The sequence below is a fragment of the Syngnathus leptorhynchus genome, chromosome 13 (genome assembly GCF_054491065.1).
Source record: "Syngnathus leptorhynchus isolate UIUO chromosome 13, UIUO_Slep, whole genome shotgun sequence".
Taxonomy (NCBI): Eukaryota; Metazoa; Chordata; class Actinopteri; order Syngnathiformes; family Syngnathidae; genus Syngnathus; species Syngnathus leptorhynchus.
Genome location: NC_141207.1, coordinates 1,521,089 through 1,542,755, shown reverse-complemented (window position 1 = coordinate 1,542,755; position 21,667 = coordinate 1,521,089). Strand labels below are relative to the sequence as shown.

General features: G+C 47.4%; 3 protein-coding genes across 4 annotated transcripts; all 3 read left to right on the top strand.

Moving 5' to 3' along the window:
* The first annotated feature begins 183 nt into the window (after positions 1–183).
* Positions 184–3,407, top strand: c1qtnf7 (C1q and TNF related 7). Of its 2 annotated transcripts, none has more exons than XM_085928227.1 (3): positions 184–311; positions 1,675–1,899; positions 2,523–3,407. In XM_085928227.1, exons 1-3 carry the CDS (start codon positions 305–307, stop codon positions 3,149–3,151), a joined length of 861 nt encoding a protein of 286 aa, XP_085784353.1. In that variant the 5' UTR covers positions 184–304; the 3' UTR covers positions 3,152–3,407. The 2 variants fall into 2 exon arrangements, with proteins under 2 accessions (XP_085784353.1, XP_085784354.1); XM_085928228.1 differs by lacking the exon at positions 184–311 and adding an exon at positions 1,448–1,531.
* A 329-nt stretch (positions 3,408–3,736) lies between these two features.
* cc2d2a (coiled-coil and C2 domain containing 2A) lies at positions 3,737–16,247 on the top strand. The gene is made up of 40 exons (XM_085928797.1): positions 3,737–3,946; positions 4,080–4,164; positions 4,602–4,655; positions 4,755–4,835; positions 4,964–5,084; positions 5,250–5,341; positions 5,410–5,508; positions 5,737–5,814; positions 5,925–6,143; positions 6,288–6,447; positions 6,679–6,815; positions 6,885–7,016; positions 7,083–7,292; positions 7,369–7,475; positions 7,561–7,701; positions 7,821–7,977; positions 8,133–8,395; positions 8,484–8,661; positions 8,812–8,965; positions 9,404–9,551; positions 9,671–9,803; positions 9,887–10,090; positions 10,350–10,442; positions 10,510–10,601; positions 11,149–11,259; positions 12,045–12,212; positions 12,374–12,431; positions 12,504–12,613; positions 12,720–12,816; positions 12,908–13,006; positions 13,086–13,262; positions 13,553–13,567; positions 13,657–13,851; positions 14,000–14,089; positions 14,375–14,488; positions 14,711–14,845; positions 15,020–15,142; positions 15,216–15,274; positions 15,390–15,588; positions 15,787–16,247. Exons 1-40 carry the CDS (start codon positions 3,933–3,935, stop codon positions 15,970–15,972), a joined length of 5,088 nt encoding a protein of 1,695 aa, XP_085784923.1. The 5' UTR covers positions 3,737–3,932; the 3' UTR covers positions 15,973–16,247.
* A 320-nt stretch (positions 16,248–16,567) lies between these two features.
* Positions 16,568–21,244, top strand: fbxl5 (F-box and leucine-rich repeat protein 5). The gene is made up of 11 exons (XM_085928885.1): positions 16,568–16,730; positions 17,232–17,447; positions 17,732–17,827; positions 18,536–18,731; positions 18,869–19,054; positions 19,163–19,288; positions 19,389–19,534; positions 19,641–19,723; positions 19,836–20,396; positions 20,471–20,619; positions 20,789–21,244. Exons 1-11 carry the CDS (start codon positions 16,647–16,649, stop codon positions 20,863–20,865), a joined length of 1,920 nt encoding a protein of 639 aa, XP_085785011.1. The 5' UTR covers positions 16,568–16,646; the 3' UTR covers positions 20,866–21,244.
* Positions 21,245–21,667: the final 423 nt, after the last annotated feature.

Below are 21,667 nucleotides of genomic sequence, written 5' to 3'. Positions count from 1 at the left end.
TTTATTTATTTATTTATTTATTTACCTGGATTGATAAAAGTCAAGCGTGTCTCGAGTGCGCCTACTTGTTCGGTTGACGTCAGCTCACTTTAGAACTGGAGTGAGGCTCAAAGAAGGTAGTGGATCCGAGCCGAGGGGTGGGCGGGATGGACTCCGGGACGTAGGGTGGATTCAAAAGAGGGAGTCCATCCAGCTGCTCTCGCCGACTCACGACAAAACGCTCGCACATGTCTGACGGACGCAAAAAGACCAACAACATGTTTGCGGAATAAGAGTGGAAACTTTGCACACGAAAGGCGTCCGCATGGGGGGTAGGTCCGATTCGCTACTCCGGTTCGAATATAATTATGACGTTATCGGTAAACATGCAATTGCCTTGGATGTGTTTTGCAAACAACGAGCTGTGAGTTATTGCGATTTAAGTTGTTTTTTTGCCACTTCTACTTTAAATTTAGTCTCAAACTAATCCAAAGAGAATTTAAAATAGTGTTCATGAGTGGGCTGGAAACAGTCTGTGTTTCCACCTCATTTGCAAGGGTTGCAGTAGCGTGCAAAGGGGTGGGCAAATTGGGCGGGCATCTCCACCCGTGAAATAAATGTCATTGGGAATCCGTGTCAAAGGAAGGTCCAGGCAGCGGTGGCTCTACATCCAAAGTATGTTTGAAAATCTTTTGTTAGCCTTTCAAGAGTCATGTGGGAAGCAAGCACACATTTTTTAAGGCAAACCCAATCAAGTATGACGCATGCAAACACTTTATGGTCGTTTCTGTGCCTATTTCTTGAGTCAACAAACCCTGACATCATCACAGCTTTGGAGGCAAAAGCTCAGGCGGGGTTTCATTCTTCGGAGCCGCACTGATGATCAGAATCGTTTTGTCCGTCCAATGCTCACTTCCTGTTTGTGTGCAGCTCAAGTCGTCCTGTGCGTTTACACACTCCACATTTGATTTACGCCTGCGGGGCCGACACGTGTTCCCTCTTCCATCCTTTTGCCGGCATCGATCCCTTTTCTCACACCCACGTGTGGAAACGTGCAAGGACCGAGAACAATTTGATGGCCGCAGCCTCCGCACTCCGGCGGACATCCGCACGCTCGCCAGACGGACGGGATGGAAGCCCAGCTGTGTTGCAACTCGCACACGATGGGGATTGTTGCATTCCTCTACGGCTTTCTGTCTGCACAAGTGCAACTGCATGCCGAGGTTCCCCCGGACCGAGAGAAAAATATTGCCTGGTGTGATGTCATCTCTCGGGAATGTTTTGGCACGAGGGCTGCAGCAGTTGGCTGGTGGACAAGAGGTTTCATTTTGAGCTCTGGATCTCTCTCTCTCTCACACACACACACAAAACACACACACTCACTTGAGAAGATGAGTGTGAAAAAGCGTCCAGCCGTAATCTTCTCATTGTGAGAATCACATCTGGCCTCCTCCGAACAACAACATCTAATTAGATTGGCGGACTAGTTTTGTAGTTACACTGAAACCATGTTCCTCCATAACATGTTCCTGGTGAGAGGTACAGTAGTTCGGTAAGTAGCTAGGTCGGCCGGATGGTTGGTCGGTAGGAGCTAGCCGACAAACTAGCTAGGTGGAAGTAGGTTGGAATTGAGGTTGTTTGTGAAGATAAGTAGTCCCTTGTTTTTAGTTCATCTGCTTTGCCGTTTGACTGCAGATGTGAAGATGTGGGCTTTGATGGGAGCCGTGTGCCTGTGCCACTGTGTCGTCGGACAGCTGCTGAAAGGAGCGCCGCGTCTCCTCTGCAGCGTCCCGGGGGCGCCGGGACCGCCCGGCAAGCCCGGCCCCGGTGGGACACCGGGAACCGACGGGAACGCGGGCGTCCCCGGAAGAGATGGCAGAGATGGCAGGACAGGGGAGAAGGGACAGAAGGGAGACCCAGGTATCAGTTTCCCGATGCTTTCAATTACTATTTGGAATGATATAGCCGCGTAAGCCCAAATAATTACGTTTTCATTCGTCATGCTTGTTTATGGCTTCATAACAGTATTTCTATTGAGGAAGTGAACACAGCTGTTCCCCATGAAGCATATATTTCATCTTAACACGCAAAAGCACACAGCGAGTGGACATTTTCAAAGGCTTCTTAGTCGGAGGCGTCTGGAGAACAGATCGTTTGGCCCGAGCGATTCAAAATGTCAACATGGCAGCGCTCCCAGGTGATTTTGAGCGTGACGCCACCTCAGGGAAATGTCTCTCCGTTGTCTACTTTAAATAGCTGACCGGTGCTGAAAAAAGCCAGGTGCTAAAGGGGATGCGTTCTGCTAACCTGGTCCTCAGCAGCCCCTTGTTCGGCTTATGGCAACTGGGAAAACTCTCTTGTGGAGGTTCCTGGAAGCCTGGCAGTTCATCCTGTCACAGTGCTGTAGATGTCCTGAATGTTGGAAGTGGTGGTTAGAGACTACTTCGGAGTTGATGGTCATCCATCCTTGGATTATCAATGGATTGCTGTCGTATAAACGTTGCGTCGGTATTGAATGCTAAAGCTCGACTCTTGTGTTTTAGGTTTAAAGGGCAGGGTGGGACCCACAGGTAAGATCGGCGAGCGAGGCGAGCGAGGTCCTACAGGGAAACGAGGTCCCGTGGGGGAGGACGGAGATGGAGGCCCACCGGGCCCTCTGGGCCACGAAGGCGAAAAAGGACAAAAGGGCCAACGCGGCATTCGCGGGGTGCCGGGAAAATGCAATTGCGGAAGCCTCACACTCAAATCAGCTTTCTCAGTTGGCATCACCACCAGCTACCCGACTGAGAACACCCCCATTAAGTTCAACAAGGTCCTTCTCAATGAGGGTGGCCATTACGACCCCCAAACGGGCAAGTTTGTCTGCGCATATCCCGGCATTTATTTTTTCACTTACGACATCACGCTCGCTAATAAACACTTGGCCATCGCTCTGACGCACAACGGACAGCACCGCATCAAAACCTACGACGCCAACACGGGCAACCACGACGTGGCCTCGGGCTCTACGGTCATGTTCCTCAACCCCGAAGATGCCGTCTGGCTAGAGATCTTTTACCACGAACAGAATGGTTTGTTTGCCGACCCGGGCTGGGCGGACAGCTTGTTCTCGGGCTTCTTGCTCTACGCCGACACGGACTACTTTGACAACCTGGCAGCAGACTATGCATAAGGAAAACTGAGAAAAAAGCTGGATGGATGGATGGATGGATGGATGGATGGATGGATGGATGGATGGATGGATGGATGGATGGATGGATGGATGGATGGATGGTCGGACTTGAAATAGGTGCCACCAGAATCTGATTTTAAATCAATTATATTTAAATTTGATTCGCTAAACTTGAAAACGTTAATTTGAATGACATAAACTGAATTTTGATTCATTTTTTTATATTATATTGAAAAACAGAATCGCAGTTGTACAATTTGAATTTGTTTTGGAATTGAAGTCAAATAAACTTGAAACCAGTTTTTATCTGAAACGGTATTTGATCGTTATTGAAAATTATTTTAACTTTCAGTTAATTTACACAAGTAAAGTAGTTGGAGTAGATTTTTTTTTTTTTTTTTAGAATGGAGTAGTTAGCGTCGTGTTGTTACTAGGCAGCACGAGGGGCGGGAAGAAGCGTTTGGTGTGGGCGGGTGAATCAACATAAGAAGGAATGGCAAAGCCCTGTTTGATGATTGACAGTTTTACTAGCCAACGAGAGACTACATACTGCAAAACGTCACACTAGTATCGGACCACCGGAGGATTATTGAAGTCGCTTAAATGTATGGTGTGTTAGATCCAGAACTCCTTGAGATTAAATATGTATTTCGGAATCATAGCATGGGAAGAACAAGTTTTTTAAAGAGTCCAGTACACCCACATAAAAGTGATACAATGGAACAAACAGTCGGGATGTCTTAATCACATTTCAGCGTCAAAGAGATCCGCTACGGTCGCCATGGCTTCCCCAAGGTAATGTTGAATAGTTAGCATCTTTTTCGCTTTACATAATTTACACGAATCAATGTAAATCCACATTAAACGGTGACAGTTAGCCACGCGGCTAAGCTAACGCTATCTGATTCCCCATCCTTTTTTTTCCTAGCGCCATCCGAGATAAACTCCGCAAGCAGCGGCGATCCTTACAGGAAACCTTGGGGAAACTCAAACACGAGAGCGACGACGAACAGGTAAAGTTGTACAAGTTAGTGTAACAGTGTAAAATACACCGCGGGACATTGGATGCTGGTAATACAGATGCTTTGAGAAACAGCATCGTGGGGAAGTTGTTTGCATCACAGTACTGTGGATCGGGGTTCAAATCATGACTCCAGATTATCTTTGTGGAATTTGGTTTGATTCAATTTCACTTTTGTCCATTTTTCTGCCTGACATTTGGCATTTTTACAGTCAGTTTTGTATTTGTCTCTCTGAAACCACTTATTCGTTAGTATGAAGCCTTAGTAGGAGCGTTGGGGCACCATATTGGGAAAAAGCCATACCAGAGTAGTTTTACTTTAGTTTGCTTTTATTCTGTGATATTTTTTAATGTTCAGCTAGGATACCTGAAACCCTCTGGTGTGTTTGAATGAGCCGTGCCAAACGTGACTCAACATGTTCTTTCCAGGCTCTGGTTCCGTCTTCCAGGTTGAGTGAAGAGTCGCTACACTCAACAATGAAGGTGGGTGTTTAGTTCGATTCCTGTATTTTCAATGTCTTCTTTCTGACAATAACTATTTTATTAGCATGCTAACTATGCGTGTTATGTGTTGTGTTGCAGGATCCTCAAAGCAGCGAGGACGACCCTGGAGAAACCCTCAAGCAAAAATTACGGGCCCAGAGACAGATGAGAAGGAAAAGGGTTTGTCTTGTTCTCACTCAATTCAGATAGAACTTTTGGAATTTTGCTGGCGCCTGCTGTTTACAAACAATATGAAATGTTCTATACCGGTGTACTTACTTTATTTGCAAATTGTGGTTGTGTAAAAGCTGTTGGAGCAGATTTCCGCTCAGGAGTTGCCCATTGATGATGTGGAGGAAATTTCCAGTGCTCGGGACCTCAGTGAAGATGAAGGCCCCTCAAACAGGACCACAGAACCTTCAGGAACGAGTGAGTGGAATACTATCTGAGTAAATAAGCAAGTGCCATGTCATAATAATGTATGGATAAAATTTGGCAGCCATAAAAATACTGTACTCAAAATGTTGGGCTATACGAGGCTTCACTACATGTGGTACTTCTTTTTTTTTTTTCTCAATGAACTTTACCTTCTAGGCCTCGCCTCCAAAGCCTCAAAGAGTCGCACCTCGCAGCAGTTCGACCGCTTTGTGACACGACGTTTGGAAGAGAAGCTGAAAGCAGCCAGGGTGATTGCCGTGGGAGATATTTTGATTGTGTTTGGGGAACGACAACAAGTTGTTAATTTTCGTTCCAGTCGCAAGGCGAGAGTCTCCAGCGTCAGGAGGCATCAGCGACCGACGGCACTCGCCTGCAGAGCCTCCGAGACAGATCGACGGTCAGGTCTGACAGAGAGGTCAGTACGGGTGTCAAATTCTCTGGTTAATCCATAACAACGCAATCATCCAATGAATTGACAACTATTTTGATCATGCAGTAATTTGTTTGTTTGGTTTGTTGTAATTAATTACAATAACTGGTTGTAATTATCAGATAATTCGATGGCATAATTGATCGAATAATCGCTTCTGAAAGCAGAGGTGGACAATGAGCGTGTGGCTGAGCTTCTGCTGCTGTGTTGCAGGCGGATTCGGATTCCAGCTCTCATCTTGTTCCTCAGGGAGCCAGCACAAGGGTAAAGTTCCAGGAGACCACCAACCGCGTAAGACTGACGACTCTTTTGTATTCAAGACTCATTCAAATTTGTGATGTGAACATAGACCAGGGAGTGGGACACGCAGCAGTTTGTATACAACAACTAATATCTCTCAGGCGGAAAAGGAGCGGCCAACCAGCGAGGAGGCGTACAACTTTTTCACGTTTACCTTTGAGCCCGAGCCGGAGCCCGAGCCGGAGCCCGAGCCAGAGCCAGAGCCCGAGCCAGAAGCGAGCACGAGCGGAAAGAGTCGGAAGCAAAGGAAAACGGGCGAGGACAGCAGCCAAGCGCCGGACGAGACTGAAGAACAAAGTCAGGACCAAAACCAAAACCAGGTAAGATGTACTTGAATAGCTTGGCATGAAACGAGGTGGAAATGGACTTTCAATGTGTTTGTCAAAAAGGTGGTGTTGCATGAGCTGACCTGACATTGGAGGTGTGGATATCAAAATGTGTTTCTTCTCGCTCATCGCCTTTAGAACGAGAAAGAGCCACTCATGCAAGACGAGGACGGCAACGTCTTTGTCATCGAGCAAACGTCCAAGGACTTTGTGGAAGTGAAGAGCGCCGAGTACATCGGCTTGCGGGCGCTCGCTCTCCGCCGCCGCCCGCTCGTCTACACGCCGAGCTCTCGGACGGGTATGAAAATCGACATCTATTACCGCGTGCTGGGCCAATACTGGCCTTACGGTATCAGTATTTGCAAAGGATGACGATACCACCCACAGATACAGATGTATCAAAGGTTCCAGTGGTATTGGTACTTGGTATCGGTATCAGTGCGTACTTGAGTAAATACTTATACAGGTATCAGTCTGAAAAAAGTGGTATTGTCCACAAAAACATCCATTTCACATCCCCGTGTCACAGTACCGATCTCAGCGAAACTACCTGAGAACATGAGGCCTCGCTATCTGGAGGAGGAGGGTCTTTACGTGGGCGAGCGGCCTGTAGTGACGACCACCAACGAGAACATTCTGGAGAACCGCATTTTGAAAATGGAGGAGGTGATGTCGCCGATGCGCCGTCTTTCTGTGGCTTCTCCTTTTTGACCATTTTTCTCCTTTTCCGTTTAGGGAGCCAAGTGGTTTGGAGATGACGGCAGGATCATCGCTCTGCCGGACCCCATCAAGGAATCGTCTACCAGGCCGCCGCTCTTCGATATGGAGGACGACCTGGACCCAGGCCTGCAAACGGTGTACAGGAAGGTCAGCTATCACCATACCTCATCCAAAGTGGTGGCGCCAAATAAAAGATTTTCATCTCTTCCTCAGCCACTCAATTCCAAGCACACGCAGCAGTTCATCAGCGACGCACCGGACGCCGAGGGAGGCTACCAGCTGGATGTGGATGTGTCGGGACTCATCTTCTCCCATCACCCGCTCTTCAGTCGCGAGCACGTGCTAGCATCGCGTCTGGCGCAGCTGTTCGACCAGTACCTCAACCGACAGCGCAGCAACCTCGCCGAGCACCTCACTGACAAGGTGTGGCGCCACTATCGCTATCGTCTTGGTTGCCTTTTGTCAATGGTTAAAATAGAACATGTTCACTTTGCTGCAGTTGAACGGGTTGAGGAACACCATGAGGAACATGTTGGAGATCCACAGCGAGCAGAACCTCTCGCAAGCCCTGCAGCAGAGGATCGTGGAGTACAGCGTGGAGGTCAGGTGAGGGCTCTCGGGTTCCCATCCCCTCCCATCGTGATTGGCCGTCCCTCCGCAATTTTCCCACCACTTGCGGATGTCACGATAGGAACACGAGGCTACTACGGGACGGCGAGCAGGAGAAGGACAGGATGCTGCTGAAGAACCTGATTAAAGTCTGGAAGGAACTCAAGGCCCTCAGAGAGTTTCAGAGGTTCACCAACACGCCTTATAAGCTCTATCTTAGACGGTAAGGTTTTTTTTTTTTCCAATTCTTTTGTGCTTGAACTTGCCAAAACATTAGGTACACCCTGGTAAAAAGTGCATCTGGATCCTTTTTGTATATGTAACTGATGGTGTGGGCCCCAGGGAGAACGTGGACCGCGAGACGGACGAGCACAACTACGAGAGGGACATTTTGTCGGAGGTGTGGGAGCTGGAGGCCGAGGGCGAGGTGGACTACCAGAGCAAAATGGCCGAGTACAAGAAGCAGCTGGATGAGTGGAAGGCCTGGAGGAGGAAGCAGGTGGCCGCATTTGTTCATGTCTCCGCTATGCTTGTTGTCTTAAATCCAGTGGTGGGTGGTCAGGAGAGGCGAGGCCGTCTCAACGTCCACACACGTACCAGAAAACTAAGAATCTGCAGAAATGATGTATTTTGCTTTTTCATCATTCCCCACAGAAATCCAAAAAGAAAAAGCGAAAGAAAAAGAAAGGGCAAACTCAGGATGAAACAGAAGAAGAAGAGCAGGAAGCGAGCGAATCTGAGGGGCCTGATGAAGAAGGGCCCCTCAGGCCCGTACCACCGCAAAAGCTGGACTTTGACGTCATCGAGCAGCAGGTGCGCGAGAAAGCAGCCAGGATACGCCGCAGGCCGGGTGAGGCCATCCTGCTCCCCGAGCTGACCGCCTCCGGAAGCATCTCGGAGGCGGAGCTCTGCGCCAGGTACGAGAAGGCAGTTTGTTGGTTTTGAGCGGGACGGTAAAATGGTGTCGTCTTTCTGACGTTTCCCGTCTCTTCTCTCCTTTCCCAGAGGTGAAGTGGCTCGACGGGAGGAGGTGGCCAGACGCTCCCTTTTTATCAAGATTCTGTACAACGACAAAGAAGTGACGCAGACCGACAGCCGGGCGCTCACTTCCGACTTCAGAGTGCACTTTGGGGAGATTTTCAACCTGAAGATTGTCAACTGTCCTCGAAGCATTACCTTACAGGTACCATTTCTTTGCTTTAACTTTCGCCTCCGCTCCCGAGATATGCATTTTGGCCTGTTTTACTGCCGCTTCGGCAACTATTCACAATATCTACTTCATGTAAGAGCATGGCTTTCGGGCGTCTTTCACATCCACGTTTGTGCTGCGCAGGTCTTCGAGGAGGCGGGCTCGTCGTGCTCGCTCCTGGCACAAGTATACGTGCCGGTGCCACATTCCTCGGTATTGCCGGCCAACGCCTCCATTGAGGAGTTTGAGTTCAGTAGCAACCAGAGGGTGATGTTTGACCACGAGGGCGTGGGAAGCGGTCAGTGACTCACATTTCTATATTTCATATATTATGTTTCCTTCCGGGCGGCTCGGTGGTGCACTGGATAGCACGTCCGCCTCACAGTTAGGAGGGTGCGGGTTCGATTCCACCTCTGGCCCTCCCTGTGTGGAGTTTGCATGTTCTCCCCGTGTCCGCGTGGGTTTTCTCCGGGCGCTCCGGTTTCCTCCCACATCCCAAAAACATGCTTGGTAGGCCGAATGAAGACTCTAAATTGTCCCTAGGTATGAGTGCGAGTGTGGATGGTTGTTCGTCTCTGTGTGCCCTGCGATTGGCTGGCAACCGGTTCAGGGTGTCCCCCGCCTACTGCCAGATGACGGCTGGGATAGGCCCCAGCAGGCCCATGACCCCCGTGGGGACAAAGCGGTTCAAAAAATGGATAGATGGATGGATGTTTTCCTTCTTTTGACTATGCAGATGTTCCACTTTCCTTCACGGCCGATGGCAGCGACAACGTGATCCTGCTGACCTCTGGTAAGGTGTCGTGCTGTGTTTCCTGGGGCGTCGACGAGGATGACGTGCCGCTGGCACCTCCCGTGTCTCAGAATCCCGCTGCCCTTCACGGGTACGAGAAATGTTGTCGCACAGATTTTTTTGTTTACGACAAAATCTTATCGATAATATTGGACTCCAATTTTAGTGTTACTGAATTGAAATGATTCACACTTTTTTTTTTCTTTTCAGTGGCGTCTGCCATTTTGACGGCTTCTCTCGCATCGAGTCTTCTGGCAATGTCAAAAAAATCGGCGAGTGGGCCTTGCAATCTCGACTGGACCCCAACGATCCCAAAAATGCCTCCATCATGCAGCTGCTTAAAGTATGCCCCCCACCCCCAGAGGAAACAAAACCCACACATCACACACGTGTGTCTGTGTGTGTGTGCGCGTGCATGTGTGTCAGGTGGCCAGCAGTGGCGAGGTGACGACTTCTGATCACTTCCGTCTGGAGCAGCTGCAAGAGGAATTCAACTTTGCCAGCGACGAAGAATTGGCACGCTCCCGGCGCTTCCGCCTGCTGGTGCTCCGGAACCAGGAGGTGCCCGAGTTTCGCAACTACAAGTGCGTCCCCTCTCGCGAGAGAGAAATCACCGAAAAAGTTTTTCAGGTAAGTCGCCGCCAGTGAACGAGGCATCAAGAAATATTTTTACACAAAGCTGACGTCCCGTCCCGTAAGTAGCATAAAATATTCTCAATGAAAATAAATCTTATTATATATTAAAATAAACTACCAGTGTGTGTTCAGTCTTCTGAAAGTTATGGTTGGCCCCCACTATGAAACCGGGCGAATCATTGCGCGTTGAAATATTTTCAAAGTTTGAAAACGACAACACAAAAGTCCTGTTTTTTTTTTCATCTCCCTTCAGGACTACGAGAAGAGGCTGAAGGACGGCGAGATCATCGACACCAAGGAACATCTGGATTCCCATCGAGCCTTGGTGGCCAACTACCTCCAGAAGGTGATTGAGCAAAACATAAAAAATCCTGTAAAACACCGATCATCACCATCATCCACCCACCCCACAGATCCGCGAGGCGGTCATCCATAGGTTCCTCTTGGCCAGCCATCACTTCCTGCTGTCCGACATGGTCATCGAGGAGGAGATGCCGTGTTTTGGGTAACCAAATTACAAACGTACTCATTCCATTCCCGACATTTAATTGAACATTTCAGCTCACCCCGTGTTTGTAAACAAAGGCGACTTCCAGGTAGAGAAACAGTGAGCAGCTACAAGTATCTGTAACTGAAAACCATGACAAAAATAATATTTGCAGTCAATGAAAAAATGGCCAAGATAAAAATAAACGTTTTTTTCCTGCCCGAACTGCACATATAAATGTTAGGTTGGGCTGTTTATGACTAATTCAGCAAAACATGTTTAGCCTGCTAGCTAACACCAGCTCTACAGAGCGTTTTCCATTTCCTGTTTTCTCAATCCTTCTGTTTGGTCAAATGACACGCAAGAGTTTTTTTTCAAGTGTTGGTGCCACCTGGAAGTGCATTTGGCATTATGGTGAAAAGTTGCGTTCTGTTTTGAATGCATGCTTGCATGTCCTGATAGAGAAAAAAAAAGCACTAATTTGCTTTTCTGTGTTGTATTTCCTTTGCATGTTTGTTCTATTTCTGTAACAAATGAAAAACAAACCCACACACAAAATGACAAGGAGAACACTTTTACAAAGAGGGACAGATCGCCACCTTCGAGATGGCAGTGAGTTTTTAGAGCTGAGGAGTCCCGAGCCAATAAAACTGACTTGCAGGGCAGACTTGCTGATGTAAGTACACGAGGAACGTGCGTCTAAGACTTCACCTCTTCAAAATTCACTTCCTTTTTACTCTGAGACCAGTCCAGGCGCCGTTTAGGACTCGTTTGCGGTCTCAAAGTGGGTTGATAGTTTTTGGTTTTCACCGCTAGTGCATTTTGATCATGTTTCCAGTTGGATTTATCTCTTTTGTTTTCTTCTGCTGTGCATGTTTAACAGTGGTGCCGGTCCAGGGTATGTCCTCTTCTGATTTCCCGCCCGCCTCTTTCCCAGCTAGCTTGAACCCACAACCCAGCCCAGTAGCACCAGTAGACTTTGTGTAGTGTTCTAGTCACTCCCGCCACAGTTTTGCTGAGATGTTTTCTCTAATTTCACTGCAAATTGTTAAAAGATTTGTCAATATTGAAGTTTTTCCATGACCTTTCTTCCATTTCCTGGCGGGACTGATCAGTGATAGCCAATCAAGTCCTGTTGGCGTTTGTTCCTGTGAAGATAATCTGGCTTTAAATGTGGATTAGGGGTGTCCAAATGGAAATTGAGTAGATGATTAAAGCTTGTGTCGATCTTTTTACAAAAATTGGGGCAAAATTTAGACAAGAATAAGGTAAAATGGCATTATATGCAAACTGGGGCATTATGGCTAACCAAATCCCATGTCTCATTATTCACTCGATAATTATTATGAAATTTGCCACTTTAGTTGTAAGAAGTTACTTTACGTCTTTGGACACCCCTGAGACTGCATCACGTTCTTATGACCAAGTTTCTTGACTAAATGTTTTGTTGGAAACAATCAGGATTCTGGGCCTCAACCTCTTCCACCTGGCTGAGCCCAAGCGTCCTCTCAAGCCTCAGAGGAAGGAGAGGAAGAAAGTGACGGCTCAGAACCTGTCCGACGGAGATATCAAGCTGCTGGTCAACATCCTTCGGGCTTACGACATCCCCGTGCGCCGCTCGCAGAACAGGTGAGCAGTTGAACAGGTGAACTTTTCAGAGCTACTACGCTCACTGCTGCTACCTAGTGGCAGAATGCCTGAAACTCACTTTCAATTTTAGCGAGCAAACAATCTGGGATGGTCACTGTGTTTGAGCAAGTGTGTAACTTGTCTCTTGAACACCTTTTTAGTAAACCAGGACACTTGGCACAAGGCGCCATCCAGACCAGCGACTGGTTCATCAGCCAGGTAAGACGAACGAGCCAAGGGCGGAGCGAAAAAGTTGACAGTGAGCGATGACGCGTTTGCATTGGGATGAAGGTCCAGGTAAGGCCCTTCGTGGAAGTATCCTTCCAGCGCAACGTCTTCCAAACCACCACCGCCGACGGGCCCAATCCCTGCTGGAACGAGGAGCTGCAGCTGCCTTTCCGGTAAAGTCGCTTCTTGTTGGCTGGCCACTGTCTGCGAGGATTTGAAGATATCGATGCCCCGTATTGTTGTATTACTTCATTATATTTCTCTTTCCCCCCCCATCAGTGCACCAAATGGAGACTATAGCATCGCTAGCTTGCAGTCGGTCAAGGACGATGTCTTCATCAACATATTTGATGAGGTGGTTCATGAAATTGGGGTGGTAAGTTGCTTTCCCTCACCACCACCCCAACTAAATGTCACAGTTATTGTTTTCCTCTTAGTCCAAATGTGAGGCCTTGTTGTGTGCGCAGAGTGACGAAGACAAAGGCAAATCGCTGCACACTCGAGTGGAGAAGCACTGGCTGGGATCTGTCAAGATTCCCTTCAGCACCATCTACTCGCAATCCAGGGTCAGATTTTTATATTATTTATTTATTGATTTAATGGGAGTGGTGATGATGCTATTCTCAACCGTGTGCGTCGGCGCAGATTGACGGCACATTCAAGGTGAACATGCCGGCCGTGCTGCTGGGCTACACCAAAGAGCGCAGCCACAGCGCCGCCGGCGCCTACGAGGCCATGCAGAGCCTATGCCAGGGAGCCTTCATCACGCTCTTCATCACCATCGAGCCTCAGCTGCTGCCCGGCGACTCCATCAGGGAGAAGGTCTCACCGCATGGCACTGGCCGCTAGTTTGCATGTGCCGCCACGTAGACTTCCTTCACTTAACGACTCACCCATTTTTTTTAAAGTTTTGGAGCGGTCGAATAATAAAAAAAAAAAAGACCACTGTTTTATGTTTTTGCGTTTTAAAACATTTGTTTGCATGTTTATGTTTCATCACCAGGCGCTCAGCAGGTTTTTTTTATGCAGCCCATTTTTTTTTTTTATGGTTCCCCAGTAGTCCCCACGCCATCATTCATTTTCTCTTTTTCCTGCTCCTCTGCATGTTCTAGATAAAGGAACTAAAGGTAACCACTAGTGTCGCATGTCGCCCGTTCCTCTCCTGTATTCCTCTCGCCTAACTTTCGTCCCCCCCCCCCCCCCCCCCCCCTCCCAGTTTGACAGCCAAGAGGACGAGCGTCTGCTGCAGGCGGCCGAGCGCTTTGAGCGGGTGGCGGCCGCTGAGTTCCCGGGCCGGACGTGCGCCACCACGGTGGTGGACCTCAACGGCAAGACGGTCTTCATCACGCGCTACATACGGCCGCTCAACCCGCCGCAGGAATTGCTGGCTCTCGAACCCCAGGAAGCCACGGTGAGCATGACCGCTGACGTAGCGTCTGGTTCCTGCAAAATTCCGTTCAGTTCATAAGTAATCCTCAATATTTTGGTAACACAAAGCATAAAAAAGGATTTTAAGTGTTGGTAGCATTTTGTCCATAACATGTTTTACATCCACACAGACTCAGGTGGCGCGCTTTGTGTCGCTCATCCCGTCACTGCCAGACAGAGTTTCCTTTGCTGGCATCTGCGACCTGTGGAGCACCTGTGATGTCAGTAAAATATATTTGACTATAAATAAATAAATAAATAAATGGATGGATGGATGGATGGATGGATGGATGGATGGATGGATGGATGGATGGATGGATGGATGGATGGATGGATGGGTGGATGGATGGATTGATACACAGATTCAGTCTGTCAGTAAGTACTTAGTAGTAGTTGGTAGGTTGGTACTCATCGCATTTTGGGGTATTGTCTGATTATTTGAAGCATTTTTAAAACAACAAAAATGGTATATCCAATTTTTAAACTGATTTTTTTTTTCACCCCAGCAATTCCTGACATTGCTGGCTGGAGATGAAGAAGAGCACGCCGTGTTGTTATGCAACTACTTCTTGTTCCTGGGCAAGAAGGCCTGGCTGGTTATCGGCACTGCCATACCGGAGGTTAGGCAGCCATTTTGTTTGTTATTTGAAAGACTAACATACCCATGACTACAATGTCAAGAAGTATTCATTTTATTTGTAGACAAAATAACTGCACAAAATATTTAAAAAAAAATGCAAGCTCAAAACAGGTTAGGAGCCTGCACAATGTCCGAGAGGTGACCAGCACATGAACTGATGTTGTGTCCAGCTGCTCCTCAAAGGTCACTTTTGTGTTTTAAGGGTTCCAGCGCGTACGTGCTGACGCTGGAGCAAGGCCGCTACCTGATCTGGAACCCCAGCAGCGGCCAATACTACGGACAGTACGACACCTTCTGCCCCCTGCAGGCTGTCGGCTGCCTCGTCAATGCTGACAACGTCAGTGAATCTCACCGCATATTAGTATTTTTAAAAAATGATCAGTTAAATGACGATTGTTGTTTTTTACATCAAGTATTGATGTAATTTGCGGAGTATAAGATGCTAATATGAAATGAATTTTATTATACACGTTTCATTTTTTTCCCCCCATGTTGCATTTATTTGTGGCAGGTTTGGTTGAACATTCAGGAGCATGTTTCCCCCATGAGGATAAGCTTCGACTTGAGCCGAGCCAATGGCTGGAGGCCATTTTTTACACGCTCTTTCGCACATCCCGGACTCTCCAGTGTGCAGGTGACGAGACTACTACGAGTGTGTACGCATGGCTATGTAACATTTCATAATGTGTGCGTGTGCGTGCGTGCAGCCAGAAGAACTGGTGTACCGAAAATCAGACAAAGCGACCGCAGCAGAGCTTCAAGACAGGTAAATAGTTCATTAACGCGTTCCACATATTTCCATGTTTGGAAAAGGGGCTTAAATCGGTGGTATAGTGCGCACTTTTGAAGTGGTCCTTGCAAAACTGGTGGAATTGTGTCAGGTTGGAGAAGCTGCTGCGTGACAAACTGATGGAGTGGCGCCCCCACCGGCCCACGCGCTGGAACCGCTACTGTACCACTGCCCTTAAGCACTTCCTACCCAGCCTTGAGCAGAGCGCCAGCGGCCCAGGGGGCGGCGCCGGCCGTGACATGGCCGAGGCTCACCGCCACGAGCTGCAGAGCCTGTTGGGTGACAACAGAGTGAGTGGTGACAACAGCAAAAAAAAACTTTTAAGACTGTTGAGCATAATGCAAACAATGCAGAACGCTACAGGCTTTCTTGAACATAAGAAGACAGACAAGCAAATTCATATATTCTTTATCCTCTGTAAAGAATGACTCATTTGACTGCTGGTTCCTGAGGAGCTGTGACCGTCTGACACCTTTTTCCTCTGCCAGATTTCAGGCTTTCCGCTGCACATGGCGTTCTCTGAGGTGGCCCCTGTGGTGGAAGCGGTGCACAGCACGGGGGTGCACACAATTCAGACAGCCAACGTGGAGTTCGCCCTGGCCGTCTACGTGCACCCGTACCCCAACAGCGTGCTGTCCGTCTGGGTGTACCTCGCCTCCCTCGTGCGCTCCTGATATGGTCAAAAACAAGATATAGTAGCCCTACTACCCCCAACAGCAAAAATCCACGAGTAACACAGAAAGGGTTTCATTGCCATCATAATCAAATACTAATTGATTAACTGATGGCGTAGTGGTACATCTGCCTGTCTTGTGTGCAGGCACCATGAGTTCGATTCTCACATATGACGGTGTGCATGTGTGTGACTTGTAAAAAAATTTCTCCTGTAAATGGTTTTCTGTTTTAAAAATGGAATATTAATATGATTTTCTTTATGTGTATTTTGTAATGTGGCATAAATTGCACAATAGCACAATTGTGTTTTGATATTTTTAGTTAAACGGAAAAAAACGACATATTTTTAACATTTCAGTTTGCAAAATTGGAAAGATTGTGACAGCTTCCTCCCGCAATTTTACAGAGATCTCGGTGACGTCGTCACACAAAAATGATTTCGTAAACTCATCTTTCACAACAGAATAACAGTGTAAAATGTGGTCACATTAAATATAGCACTCCTTAATGGATTCAACAAATAATTCGGCTTTATTAAATAGGATTTGGCAAGTCGGAACTAACGCAATAACGTCCTCTGGCGGCCAAAGAAGACGTCACCAATCGAGTGACGTCGACGACTCAAAAGCTCTACGCTAACGGCGCTAGCTACACAGCTCCCAGTCTGGTCAACATGGCTCCCTTTCCGGACGAGGTGGACGTTTTCACTGGCCCGCACTGGCGTATGAAGCAGTTGGTGGGTCTTTATTCCGAAAAGGTGAATATGCAAAAGAGTTTGTTCAACGTTTGTGCTCCAAATGTCTTCTTTTAGAACGCATATCGTGACAACGTTGGCCCCAAAAGATGACGCTCGCTAGCTTTAGCATGTTAGCGTAAGTGGTTATGCAACAGCCATCAAATACGACAACACATCTGTGGATTTATTGCTATTTAGCAGGTCATCGGGCTAAAGATTTGCTCTTGTTTAAACAAAACTATGTTATTTATAATGTCGGTTTTGCTACTTAAAGTGCGCTTATCACGCAAGCTAGCCTTAGTGAAGGGGTGTTGCTGTAATGCATTATGAACAGAAACCCGTAAATATGGTATGTCTCGACCATATTTACTTTACAGCCTTTCCCCGCCACAAAATGAAACAATAACAATTTCTTTGAATTTTATTTTAACCTTATGAGAAGAAATTGTGTGAATCCATATTTCCATCCGTCTGTGTTTTGTTTGAGTTTTGATAGTGCTATATTTTGCTTTCGATTGGCAGCTGTCTGAGACCAACTTCTCCAACATTAGCGACTTCCGCTCCTTCCTCAAGTCGCTGCTGGCGACCTTCGAGGAGTTCAAGATGCACGAGCAGATCGAGAACAAGTATATCATCAGCCTGCTGGAACAGCGTTGCTGCACCGTTTACAACATGCACTCGGACAACAAACTCTCTGACATGCTGCTGCTCCTCGAAAAGGGCCTGCACAATGTTAAGGTGGGCCTGCCATCATGCCGCTGCCTTCCAAGGACTACATTGATAAAATTGTTTAATTGCAAATTGTAAAATTTGATCAAAAGCCCAGTCCACGCAAGTACGTGTTGACTTCTCATGCTCCGTTTAGAAACATGCTGATCATTATTGTCATTGTGAAAGTGTAAGCAGACTGATGTTGCAACCCTTGACCTTGGCACTGCTGTCAGTGAAGGCATTTTCTGATTTTCAGCTTCAGGACTTTCCATGTGTCATAAGCAATCATTGAGGTTTGTCTGTGTGTTTAGAGTGAATACGAGCAGCTCAACTATGCTCAGCAGCTGAAGGAGAGACTGGAGGCTTTCACTCAGGACTTCCTGCCCCACATGAAGGAAGAAGAAGAGGTAGGCCAGCCTCTTTCTTTCTCTTTTTTCCCACAATTTATTTGAAAGAGCTTCAGACTTGCTCAAAACAACCTATCTACAAATGCCACAAGATGCCGCCAATCCCTCAGAGAGGATCATGAATAATAACCCTTGTTGCCTCATATGAGGCTTTGTTAGCTTAAAGGGTACCTTTGGTCAACCTGTATAATGCAGGGACTGATTTAGTATAAAGTAAATGTGCAATATCAAAAAATAAATAACACAACACCTCTTAGGGACAAGAGATATATATAGCCTGAAACATTGCCGTTTGACCGGCACTTTTGCTGCCTGGGGAAGAAATATGGCGTCACAGGGTTGATTCCGTTTTGGGGCGCCCCAATCAAGCCTATAAACTACCTTTATAAGAAATCGATTATGTTGAAATTTAAGGGTAATGTGAGTAATGATGTAGGAATAAATGAATACAACGATTAGATGTTCTGTAGAAAAGGTTGTGGCCCCGCCCCCCCATTTCGCACTGGCAAAGCTATCCGGCTGCCTAACGAGCTCTAGGCAGGGACAAGTATTCTAGTATACAGGGATGAGAATTTTCTGGGGATCTCCGTGTTTTTTTCCATTGAAAGTATTTTCGCGAATCGTGTAAATCCATTGAGAAAATATAAACTCAAAAGCAGCTGAAATCAGAGTGCAACGGAGTTAAGCGAGTGTGTGTGTGTGTCGCAGGTGTTTCAGCCCATGCTGATGCAGCACTTCACCTATGAGGAGCTGAAGGCCATCAAGAAGCAGGTGATAGCGCAGCACTGCACCCAGCGGCCGTGGAACTGCGCCGCAGATGTCCTCAAAGGCTTCAGCCTATGGAGCCACGCGGAGCAGCTGCAGAAGGCCTTCAAATATGCCGACCACGAGAAAACCGACTACGGTTAGCTGCACAGTAGTTCAAACTTTTCACAATAGTATTGTGTAAAATTATATGTGACAAAAAATTGCACTCGAATTGTCCTTTTTTTTTGTAGTTGTCCAAATTTGTTTTTCTAATGGAAGCTGGTCTTCTTGTAGAAGTTGAACGCAACGGCTCTTGTTCGGTACACGTTGCCCAGCTTCCGGTCGAAGTCATCTTGAGGATCTTTCGCTATTTGGGCCCTCAAGATCTTTGCCACTGCAGCCAAGTGTGCGGCTCCTGGTCTGAGCTGGCCAAGACCGGTTCTCTGTGGCGGCACCTCTACCCCGTACGCTGGGCCCGAGGTAACTGCGCCATTCATATGCAGGAAAATAAGTCATCCTAAATGGAATCATCTGCAACTTTCTCTCTTCCGTCTGTCGTCTTTTCTTATGTAACATCGGTGTGTTTAGGTGACTATTACAACGGCCCCCCTGGAGATTGTGACCAGGAACCAGATGACAGATGGCTCAAGAGTCGGGAGAAGGAAGTCCGCGCGTACCAGGAGTGGGATGAGGATGCCGACATCGATGAATCTGGTGACCTTCTCTTCTTTTCATTCGCACGTGACAGGAACAACAGATAATCTTGTTATTATTTTGATTTAAATGCTGTCAAATGTGGCGCTGTTTATCTCAGATGAGTGCAGCGACACGTTGGCCATCAGCACAGCCCAGCGTGAGAAGAGACTCCTGAATGGAATCATCCAGAACCTTCTCCCCGTCATCGGCCCGCATGTCAAGTCGCTGGTGCTGGCCTACGGCTCCACCGTTTCTAGCAAAATGGTGGGTAATATATGTGCGAAAAAAAATATGATGGGCGGCATGTACTTGTGCTCTGTGTTAGTATGATGAAGCACCACAGTGTGTGAACTGAGATATTGTTGAACAGGTGCGTCAGATCCTCAGTCTCTGTCCAAACACGGTTCATCTGGACCTGACACAGACAGATGTCACCGATTTTGCTTTTGACAGGTAAACTCAAAAGCCGCAGCGCACCTTTGGTTGGCTTGAAAGAGACATCTGCTGTTGATGATTTGATGCCAGCTGTTATTGGGATTTTCTTGTGTCCCCACATTGTCCCCAGCTGGTCGTATGTGGGAGCTTGCGCATCTCTGAAGCACCTGGACTTGTCAGGGTGTGACAAGATTACAGACCACGCCCTGAAGAGACTCTCTCTGGCACTGGGGGACCTCGGCACCCCGTGGCGGTCACGCCGCCAACGCCGGCAGCGGGCCGTCATCTTGAAGCAAGAGGCCAATGGCTGGGCGCCCGCTTGGTTTCCGGCCGACATCGAGGACTCGGCGGAATGGACGCGGCGAGGCACCAAGGAGGTCGAGCAGGAGGAGGAGAGAGAGCGCTTTGTGGAGACTCAGCTGGTGGGGAGCCTGTGCTGCTGCAGGCGGGGCCGCAGGATGGGCCCAAACGCCGCAATTTTGCACTACGCCATGTCGGCAGACCGGTTTTGCGCTCACGCCGTCTGCTGCAATGGCGGAGGAGGCGAAGACGGGGCCCTCAGGACTAATGGCCGCCGCTCGCCAAAGGACACTAAACGCCCCGACAATAGGACTAAACAGTTGGGCGCCAGACGCACGCTGAACTTCCTCAGCCTGTCCGGATGCTACCAGGTCACAGATGTGGGACTCAGGTAGGGCTGCAGATTTAAAAAAAAAGAAAAAAAAAATGTTGAAAATGAGTATTTGTCAATGTTGTTTGTTTGAGGGCCATGTCCGAGTTGGGAGGCCTTCCGTTCCTGGAGCATCTCAACCTGTCGGGCTGCCTGTCGGTCACGGAGGCGGGGCTTCACCAGCTGGTCTCGGCCTGTCCCGCCCTCAACGACGAACATTTCTACTACTGCGACAACATCAACGGTAGAAAAGCGCCTCGACCAAGAATGCAAATTCCACCACAATCACCTTTGTCAAAGGATTAACAATCTGAACTATCGTTATTTTTTTTTATTTTAATGATGTCTTTTTATTTGCAAACAACATTGTCTTTTTGATCATGCAGTGACTGAAGTTTATTTTGTGTGATCAGGACCAAACGCGGACACTGCGAGTGGATGCCAGAACCTGCAATGCGGATTCAGGGTGTGCTGTCGCTCCGGGGAGTAAAGCAACATCAACGCTGCCCTGCTTCTCCTTCTTTAATTGCACTTTATCCAACTGGGTGTCACTTGCTGTACGTTTCTGTGTGAAACTGTAAGTTGAATTTTCTCTATATACACTCCAAGGTCCAGTGTTTCAATAGCCACTCTTTCATCCTAACTACAATCCCATCCAACCTTTGCCAGTGTATGATTAGTTTGCTGTTTTTTTGTTTTTTTTATTTGGACAACTATGACAAAGGATTTAGAAGCCGCTTAGAAACACTGTCGCTCAATAAAAAGGAGGAGGAATAGAGAGTATGTCATTTTGACACCAAACTTACCCACAAGTTCCCCTAAAAAAAATAAACAGGTTGCAAAAGAATAAAGTCAGTGTTGCAAACATGCTTGCACTTTTGTGGTTGCATGTGTGTGTGAAATTCAAAGAAAAGTGAGTTTTATGTGGATGACATTTGACATGACTAAATGAATCATTTAAAATATATATATATATATATATATATATATATATATATATATATATATATATATATATATATATATACACACACACACAATAACCCCCTCCAAATGCAGTTAAGCATTCTGAAATATTTTGATCACTTTGCCTGTAATTCGATAAGGGTAGGAGCTTGTAGCAGCAGTAGAATTTATTTCACTGAAATTGATCATGTCAATTGCTAGCTGTGAATAGGAACTTCTCCAGATGAGGTGGGTGGGACATGGCACAGTCATGTGCGGTTAAGGTGTCTTACATTTTCCACTATGACGGTGGTATTGAGAGAATGGACAGATTTGCACAATGGACC